This window comes from Colius striatus, chromosome Z, assembly GCF_028858725.1.
Source record: "Colius striatus isolate bColStr4 chromosome Z, bColStr4.1.hap1, whole genome shotgun sequence".
Classification (NCBI taxonomy): Eukaryota; Metazoa; Chordata; class Aves; order Coliiformes; family Coliidae; genus Colius; species Colius striatus.
Window position 1 is genome coordinate 71710988 of NC_084790.1, and position 10300 is coordinate 71721287.

A 10300-nucleotide genomic window follows, 5' to 3' on the forward strand; every position below is an offset into this window, starting at 1 on the left:
TTATTATGTGGCAGGTGAGGAATCAGCTGGGAATTAAAGGAAAAGGTCCTCAAGCCTAACAACTAGCAGCTACTTGTTTTATTTCCACCTTTTGCCCTACTATTACTTCTTTCTTGCTTGGAGGCACATTCAAAAAAAGTCCAGGGCCAAATTTCAGCCTATAATATCCTTGCAGTTTTGAGTAATTAATATCCCCTATATTTTACTTCTGCAAGATTTTTTACTATGTAAACAATTATTTCAGTTAAATTAATAATGTTAAAAAGATCTTCATCTGTATATGGCCTTTTACTACTACAAGTTTTTATCATTATTCCATGCTGGCTGCATAGGTGTGTGCCATGCATCATGACCTTTGGCATCAGCATGTTAAGGATAAGGAGGAGACACACGTGCAGACCTCTATACATGACCCATTACCCCTTAAGTGTGATCATTCTTTTGGTTTTCTGGTTTTGTGAGTGGAATCCAGTGCTGTGAAGATGGGTATTGTCAGCCATTTGCTTAGAGAGGAGACATGTAAACATTTATGAAAGTCTTATAAAATGTACTACTTCTAAATATTTTGTATCCCTGATCTGGAAATGCTGTTTGATCTATTGACAGACTGAAAACAAAAAGATGCAGTTAGTTGTATAAGCAATATCAGGTTTCTTTGTGTGTTTTAGAAGGTATTTAAGAATGTGAAGAGACAATCTGACCAAATACAGAGAGAGCACTGGACTGGGACTGAGATCTGTGCCTGGGGTCTGACCCTAGTTTGCTGGTAACCTTTGTGCAGTTGCTTCGGTTTCACCACCTGAGAAGTGAAGATTAAATTGTGGCCATTCTATGATTCTATATCTCTGTTTTTAAAGTGTATTGAGATTTCTGGAGAAAAAGCATTGTGTAAGAGCCAGGAATTTATTGTTAAGAATAAGCCTCAGCTTTTTTTCATGCTCTCTCCAATTTTGTTTTTTATTGCAATGAAGCAAACACACAAAATTCTATCTTATTTGAGATCAGTAGAAGTTTTATACTTAATTTTAATGGTAACAGAATTTCTTCTGAGTGAATGACAAAAGTTGTGCTCCTTTCTAGACAGTCATAATAACAATTCTTTCTCAAAGAAGTGTATGCTATCACTCTACCTATGAAATGTCTGCAGTTTTGATTGAAAGGTAAGCAAGCAAAAACTCTGAGGAACAAGATAACAATCTTCATCTTAGAATATATTTATAATGCAACAGCATGCATACTAATAATACTAGTACTAGACTGCATTTCCCTATAGTATGTTTTTGACATAAACATTTACCAAAAAAGTGATGGTTTCTTTTTACTATTTTAAAGCAGTTCCTAAGGTGCAAATTGTAGCTTGTACAACTTTGACATGTCCTTTAAAAAATGTATGTGCTTCTTTTATCTCAGATGGTCTTTCTAATCAGTAGGATATGTATTTTTACCCATTCATATTAGCTTTTTTAAAAGATTTGGAGAGAGATTCAAAAAAGCTCACACTTTTCCCCTTTCCAAAGAACAGTAGTTTCCCCTGATAGAGAGGTTTAAATCCTTTTTATTTCTGTTCTGAACCTTTTACTGCGTTGTAACACAATGCTGACTACAACTGTTAATATGACAAGTTTTGCTGTACTTACCCCAGCAAATCTTCTCTTAGAGATTCTGTGAGTCCTAACTCCAGATACAGGATTTGATTTTAGAGATAGTCAAACAGTTCAAATCATGGGTTTAAATGGTGTATATATAAAACCCTTTAGTCAACATCAAGGAAATAGATCTCACGGTCCATGAATGCAAACCCATTCTAATTGAAATGTGATACTGTAAAGAAGCTTCACACAGCTAATCTGGTAATTTGTTTCAAAACTTTGTCTACTACATCAGTCCCTCTCCAAGGGACCAGTTTAGTAGACTTTCCGTTCATTCACTAATCACACCATCAACAGCATTTAAACTGAACCTTTCCTATTGAGGCTTTTGTAGGGGGCTTCCCAACCAGTCCTCTCTGGGGAAGCTTTCTGTCTGTATATGTTCACTATTTTAATACAAACTGAGACATTCTTGACAGCCAAACATCCACTCTTCTGAAATATATTGGGACAAGAAGCATGGGTCATTCTTGAAGCGATGGGTCTAGAAAAGCAGATGATCTCCATCTCTGCTACAACAGCAGACTTTTCCTCATTCTTCAGTTCAAGCATCTCATGGTGCTAGAAAGAAACCTCATGATGAGGGACAGAGACAATATCTGTTCCTCTTAATTGTACTACTCCCACAGTTCCTTTTAGCGTGAAACAGTCCATTTGTTTGGCAGATCTGAGACTCTTATGCATGCTGCCCCGTCAGTCAGTAATGAAAATTGCACAGAGTTATTTGTCCACAGCACACTTCAAGGATGTGATAATGTCACCCAGCATGCACTTACATTTTCTAGGTTTCCTCACAGTCATTTGTTTTTCCTCTAGTATGATACATTGCCTTCTCTTGTAAGTGTATGCAAATGTAAGTAACATGAAACTGACTTTCCAAATCTTTCACATTATGCTAAGGATGAAACTTCTTCTGTAAATTATAAAGTTAGATATCTTGGCCTATCTTTCATTTACTTCCTGATTTTTTTCCACTTATAGCTAGAGTATGCGATTTTTTAATTGTTGGGTTTTTTCATAGTAACCACAATAATTCACTGTTTCATATCCCAAATATTTCTTTTAAAACAGATATTGACAAATAGGATCTGACATGGTTGTTTGCTGTCTATAGGTTTTTCATGGGTATTGTCAGACAGGAGAGATTGCATGATTGGCTCCTGACAGTGCAATTTCACATCACCACACATTTGCCTTTCAGCTTCTCTTTCCTTTTCTGCTGCTTGCTTTTTTTGCCATCAATTTGTAAACTCACAGTCCTGCGTTTTTCCAGGTTTAGCAATTCTTGGAATAACTCCTTCACATTGTGGTTCAGCTTGGCAGAGGTCTCCATGAAAGCACATTTCCACTTCTTAGCCATGGCTTCTCCTTCGCTGCTGTCCACCTCTCGATTTTGGTTCTCATCATTTTTGTTCCCCACCAGCATAATTGGAATGCTTTCTACATCTCCTTTAATCTGACATATTTGTTCATAGATTGGTTTGAGTTCCTCCAAGGACTGGCGGCTGGTGATAGAATAAACCAAAATGAAAGCATGTCCTTTAGAAATAGAAAGACGTTGCATGGCTGGAAATTGATGGCTCCCTGTTGTGTCAGTTATCTGCAAAGTGCATATGCTCTTATCACAGCTGATCACCTGGCGATAGGTGTCTTCAATGGTGGGAATGTAGCTTTCTCTGAAAGTGCCCTTCACAAATCTCAAGACCAAAGAACTTTTGCCCACTCCTCCAGCTCCAAACACCACAACCCTGTAATCATTGCTTTGCTCAGGCATGTTTCTTGGTGTGTCTGTTGCTCAGCTGAAAGAAAAGGTCTAGGGAAGACAAAAGCAATAAATTAAACATTAATGTGGAGAGTGCACTTTGTGGTACCTTCCCCAATAAGAGAAATGAACGTGATGGCATACCAGTGCCAATCATACGAGCAGACTTGCAGTGGATTACACAATTATTTATTTCAATGGTAAATTTAGGATTTGCAATCCAACCTGGACTGGTATTAAAAGACGATCTTCATCACTTCATCACTTCATAACTTATTTTAAATTAACTTTGTGACTTTCAGTATTCTTCCTACTGGGCTAATGTCCTCAGAAATAGTGTTGCACCTGGGAAATGGTATTTCGACAATTTCAAGGCCTGACTAAACTGTAGAAATTGAATTACTCCCATGTCTCTTAAGTCTCTTTAAATCATTGTTGAAACACATCAGTATACATGTGTGTGATAGTCAGTTACTCTAAACATGTCATCTCTCCCACTAGTTTGGGAATTACTACAACAGGACAATCCTCCTGAGTGACATTTAAGATATATTTTTAGCTTTTTGAGCAATAGCACCAGTTACGCTTTGTATTCCTCTTTGGGAGACCATGTCCCATTTCAGTGTGGTTCTCCACCTATACGTCAAATCCAAAAGTATATTTTGGTAGATTTATATTCTTTTGTTTAATCTGTCTTTTCATTATAATCTTTATTTAATGTTATTTGACTGAAGACACATTACACTTATCAGAAAGGTTCTGCAGGTGACATTGCAACATTTTAAAGTGGCTTATATTCTCGAAGTCGGCAAGTGCATATGTCAAAGGTCACAAAGTTGTGTTCCTTGAAGTCAGTTCCCTGTGCTAAAACCTGCTTGTAAACAGTAGGACCACAAATATTGTCATCATTATCAAATAACAAAAATGGTGAAGCTTTCATGGAGTTGCAAGTTGTCATTGTTTTAGCATTAATTGAAACAAATGTGAAGAAGGATTTGTCCTCTTATCAGTAGCAGTTCATTGTATACAAAGCGTGGACAAGTCTCTTTTTATATTTAGAGAGATCTAAGCAAATAGACACAGATGAATTCTAAAAGTTGAAGAGAATTCAGGATATTGTTACTTTTCAGACCAAAGTTAGATACATAAAAAAATATGTGTGGAACAACTTGCAAACTTTGCTGTATCTATATTATTTCTTAGGAAACTCAGTTGACTTAATATGGAATTTTGTCCAAGTTTGGTAATGGTGCCAGGTGATTGAATTTGCCTGTTGCAATGTTGCCAGGACAGCAGCTAATCCAGAACAAGCCAAAGGGATTTTTTTTTCTAACTAAAGAAAGCCTTCAAGCTATTTCTTCACTGCAGCTGCAGAAGTGATTACACTATGGGGCAGGATTTTAAGTTACCTTTTACCCATTTAGCATGAGGAAAATCTGTGAGTGGAGCCCCCATGACCTTGTCCCAGTTGCCAGCACACACTGAATCTTGTGTTTCTGCATCTTTGATGTTGTTGTTGCCTGTGACAGAATAAAGCTACAGCTACCCATGCTGCACTAATGTCTTCATTTTGCTATTCAAGCATACCCTGATTTTCTCATCCTTCTTGTCCAGGGTATCTTATTCTGTCCTAATCCTAATGTCTGACTAAGCTGAAAACATCTGTCTTTACATAATGTGTTGGATGAAGGAGTTGTACTTCCCCATCTGCCACACTGTAGGCAGAATAACCAGTGCCACTGGGGATGCTCATCTGGAGGCAGAGAACTGTCACAGATCTGCCCACCCAGCCTGGCTTCAGGCAGCAGGCAGCTTCGCCCCTTCCATCCCTCCTACACTGCAGTCATTGTCACTCTCAGGGACCTGTTTAAATATAGGAAAGACCAATAAATAAGTGTTCATTCCTAGGCACTGCAACAAAATTCGATAGCAGAATTTAAGGAATGGAAAGATGAGTAGTCTGAGGAAACAGTGATGTATATACAATTACAGTGATATTTTATATAAGAGCAAAAACCCTTTGAGGATCAATAAAAATGGATGAACAGTTCATGCTGATGAGAAAACACACAAAAGCAAAGTAGCTAGCAAGAAATGAGAACAGAGGAAGCTGGCAAGATTCTGTTCCACTGAGAGTAAACCTGTACCTAAGAGCTGCAAACATGCAAATTTGAAACAGATATAGAACTTAAAGAGTCGTGAGTGACTGCACAGAGTGAACTAACATAAGAATTATAGTTTAATAATGTTTGTGAGCAAAAAGGCAAGAGATAAAAACATAGCCATTTCACCTCAGAAGTATCTTAAATGTTGCACAGTCAGACAATATGTAACCTAGGAGCTGTAGGATAATGAGAAAAAAGCACCAAGATAATTTTTGCTATGACAATCACTGAAATATTGAGTAGAAAAATAAAATTTTTTAAGCTAACTGAGTGTACCCCTGCTATATTAAAATTTGTGCTTTAAGCATATTCAGAAATCGCCAAGAAAACTAAAGTTGGAACAAAAGTTAGAACAAATTGAAATGTGGCACTTAATTGTTAGGCATTCAAGAAGCTTCTGAGGAAACCTGAAATGGCATGGTAACAGGCACCAAATACCTAGTAAGCTGATGCAAAGAGGGAATGTGTAATTTGTAGGGGAAAAAATTGAAATGATAGGCTTACATTGTAGAAAAGAATCACAGGAAAACTTTATATTGGTAAGAAGAGCATACCTATTGCTTAGGTTTTTAGAAAAGACCACTGAATTACAGAATAATTCAGGCTGAAAGGGACCTGACGAGGTCCCTGATCCAGCCTGCTGGTCATAGCAGGGCCAGCTGTGAGACCAGACAAGGTTGTTCTCTCCTGTAAGGGTTTGAAAATCTCTGACAGTTCCTATCACCTCTCTGGGCAACCTGCTCCACTGCTACATTACCTTCAACATGAATTTTTCTCCTGAGACACTTCTGTTTCAACTCATATCTGTTGTCTCTTCTCTTCCCACCATTCATTGCTTAAAAAGTATTACTCTTCTTGATAGTTTTCCTTTATTTTTGTAGGAGGTTGCCTTTTGGTGCACTCTCACACTAAACCTGTTCCAGGCTGAACCAGCCCTGGTCCCCCAGTGCCCTCCATGCACTGATATGCACTCACTCCAGATGACTGATGCATTCCTGATGATGCTGTTGTCTCAGGTGTGCTGAGCAGGGAGGGGGGGCTTATTAGCTCCCTCCACCAACCAGCCATACTTCTGTTCATATAGCCCAAGACAGGGTGGGTCATGAACCATGGCCACTGCTACGTGTGCCCAACTCACTGCCCATCTGTATCTTCTCCACAGAGCTGCTCCCCAGCCTGGGTTGCTGCAAAGGAGCAGTAAACTTAGATGCTGTTTACTCTAGCCCAGATGCAGATCTGTTAGTCCTAAAGATCCTCATTTTTAAAAAGATCAACAGATTATTTATTTTGTTGTCCTGTTTAGGAGCTGGGAGCAAGGAAAACAAAAAACTCATGCAAGCTTTTCAATCACGTCAGAGGAGGGCTTCCTTAAATAATTCTTGCCATGTGGTAGTCTTCTCCATGTGCATCTAATCAGAGGTTGTCCTGCAGTGTACATCACTCTGGGTGACTCTAGTGTGCTCTACATCCTATTGTGCATTTACTAGTGCTTTTCATAGTATTTTTTTATTATATTGATTTTTATTTGGTCTTAAAATACATTAACTAAAATAAATTTTCAGATGTACAATATCCTCTCTGATTCATAATTTGAGAACCTATCTGTTTCATACTCTGCACACGGAAAAGAGCAGTTGCTTTTTACACTTTAGAACTGACTTATTCTGGATCTTGTGTACAATAAAGCTTCATTTGCTTCCTTTGCTACATTCATAAACTACATCAGTGAAAATTTACTATCATCCTCCGAAGTGTCAGTTTATCAAAACTTTCCTCACTTAACAAGGCAAGGCACTTTCATAATATACATTCGTGTTCTCCATTTTTTAATTGTTTGGTTGCAAATTTAAGCAAGTTGGTAAGTCTCCATATCCTTCTGCTGATTTAACTTGGTTTCCTGTGAGGATGACAGAGCAGTGGACCAGGCTGCCCAAAAGGGTTGTGGAGGCTCCTTCCTTGGAGGTCTTCAAGACCCGCCTGGACATGTCCCTATGCGACCTGATCTAGGTGGACTTGCTTCTGCAGGGGGGTTGGACTAGACGATCTCGAAAGGTCCCTTCCAACCCCTACCATTCTATGATTCTACGATTCTACAGATGCTCCACTGGCATAAGGCTTGGGTCGCTCAGCTCAGCTGCTGCAAGTGAGCTCAGTGGGATATTTACCCACTGTACAAAAGACTAGCCCATATTCAGATGCAACTGCAGACTCTTACTTTGTTCTGCATCCATTCCCTGGCTGACATACCAAGTGAAAGAACCAAAGGGCTCTTCTGACAGGAGGATACAGTTTAAGGTCTAAGTCTTTTTTTTTTTTTCCTTTTGATGTATAGTAATAACAAAAATACGCATTTTAAAATGACTAAACAAGTGTCTTGCATTACAGATTATGCACTGGATAGTTAAAATCTTAATGTTCTTTGGGTGACTAGTTATGTGTAGGTGTGTTAGCAGTTATTAAATCGATGTCACTGATACTGTATTCAGTCACTGCATCTCCTTAATTAACTTACTCATTTTTTGTTATCTATTTTTTCTATCAATAGTATTTATGACTTACCTCTTATGTTTGTGTTTAAGCCATGAATAACATATGAATTAACAGACTGTAGTGGTTTTGACTGGGGCAGGTTTTCATAGTGGCAGGGCTATAGGGGTGGCTTCTCTAAAGAAAGATCTCCCACAACTTCCCCTGTAGCTGACAGTCAGTTCTAAGATGAACCCCGCACGTGACCCCGGCTTGGCCAATTAGTGACTGAGGTAACACCTCTGTGAATAACATATTTAAGAAGGGGAAGAAGTTGCTGGGCAGTTGCTAAACTGCAGCAGCAACAGGGAGTGAGAATGTGAAAACATCTCCTCAGACATCAAGATCAGTAGAGAAGGAGGGGGAGAAGGGTGCTTAGGCCCTGAAAGAAAGACTCCCCTGTGACCGGTGACCTGTGAGGCAGCTGTGCCCCTGCAGTCCATGGAGGCAACTGGGGAGCAGAGACCCACTCGCAGCCCAGGGAGGAGCCCACACTGGAGCAGACGAGATGTCTAAAGGAGGCTGTGACTCTGTGGGGAGCTCACCCTGGAGCAAGTTCCAGGCAGGACCTGGCAGCCTGTGGGGAGCCCACGCCAGAGCAGGTTTCTGTCAGGACTTGTGATCCTGTGAGGGACTCAGGCTGGAGCAGTTGGTACCTGAAGGACTGTTCTGCCAGTGGATGACCCACATTGGGGCAGGGTGTGAGGAGCTGGCCCAGTGAGAGACCCCATGCTGGAGCAGTTCATGAGGAGCTGTAGCCCATGGGAAGGACCCATGCTGAAGAAGTTCATGAGGGACTGTCTCCCATGGGGAAGGACCCCACAGTGTAGCAGTGGGACATGTGAAGAGGCCTCCTCCTGAGAAGAAGCAGCAGCAAAGTCCATCTGTAATGAACTGACTGCAACTCCAATACCCAATCCCCTGCACCACTGAGGGGGAAGGAAGGAGAGTCCTGGGAAGACGGAGAGGTGAGGGGAGGTGTTTTAAGATTTGGTTTTATTTCTCATCTCCCTGTTCTGATGGTTCATTAATAAACCAAGCCCTTTTATCCCCAATTTGAGCATGTTTGGCCCATGATGCTAATTGCTGAGCGATCTTCCTGTCCTTATCTCACTTCACAAAGCTCTCATTATATTTTTTCTCTCCCCTGTCCAGTTTAGGAGCGGGGAGTGATATTACGACTTGGTGGGCACCTGGCACCCAGGCAGGGCTAAACCACCACACAGGTGAAAGGTATACAGAGGCTGCAAATTCACTTTTGAATATTAATCTACTTGAACACTGATCCTTAAAGTAACATGAGATTAGAGTCTCACAATTGGTGAATGCTTCCAGTTCATACTTTAAACTGGAAATAGAAAAAAAATGTTTACTTTCCAGTCTTTCCACAGGTTTGGTTTTCTGCAAAAGATTGTCACCACATTAGACTTCCACAAAATGTCTCAGGTTGGAAATTCTTTGAAATTGTTTGGCTTGATAGTATCTTTTAGGGTAGCATTCATTTCATAAAACAACCTGATGCTACTTTTGCTGTCTGGAGTCACAGGCTTTCATGACGTCTTAACTGATCCAGCTCTTGAGGTTTTATGATATCCTACTGAGATTTCAGTCTGATATGCAATACAGCAGTTGTCAGATGTTGTATATTAATTTCCTGAAAGGTCTTTTTCCTCAGGCAAAACCATCTCCTGTCAGTCACTGGGAGTTTGGGGGTTTTGGTTTTTTTTAAAGTCTAAGGAGACGTGTCTGTTTGTATAGTCACTGTTACAATGAAAATCCAATAAAGTACCAGCAGTGCGTTTAGTTCAAAAGCTTCCATCAATTTAAATTAACAGTCCATCAGGCTATCCAGTGATGATACCACTATGCAAAGACACAAGTTGCAAAGTGAAGAATTGTGAAGAAGAAAATGAAGAAGACATTATTTACATTCAAGAGGGAAAGAGCTTTGCAAGGAGTTTTTACTTGTTCATCATGTATACGAACAGGCATTTCTCAGGGAGTATTTTCACCATACCTGAAAATGAACATGGACCTAAGAATGAAGATTTTGCTGCTTCCAATGTCTTCATCTTCTTGCTGATTCTTGTTTTTTCTGTCTTTTTGTTTGCTTGCTATGCTTTGCTTTTCCCAAATCAGTGAAAAGCTGGACACATTTGAATACAAAATGATAACAGTTAAAATATCTTTTTGTTGCA

The 10300-nt window shown here is 39.7% G+C and overlaps 1 protein-coding gene across 1 annotated transcript; it reads right to left on the reverse strand.

Moving 5' to 3' along the window:
- Nucleotides 1-2823: 2823 nt before the first annotated feature.
- DIRAS2 (DIRAS family GTPase 2) lies at nt 2824-3423 on the reverse strand. Its single transcript, XM_010196801.2, has one exon. The coding sequence runs from the start codon at nt 3421-3423 to the stop codon at nt 2824-2826; it is 600 nt and encodes a 199-aa protein (XP_010195103.1).
- Between the last annotated feature and the right edge of the window lie 6877 nt (nt 3424-10300).

Coding starts and splice junctions, on each gene's coding strand:
- DIRAS2 (XM_010196801.2), bottom strand. CDS start 3,423: ATGCCTGAGCAAAGCAATGATTACAGGGTTGTGGTGTTTGGAGCTGGA.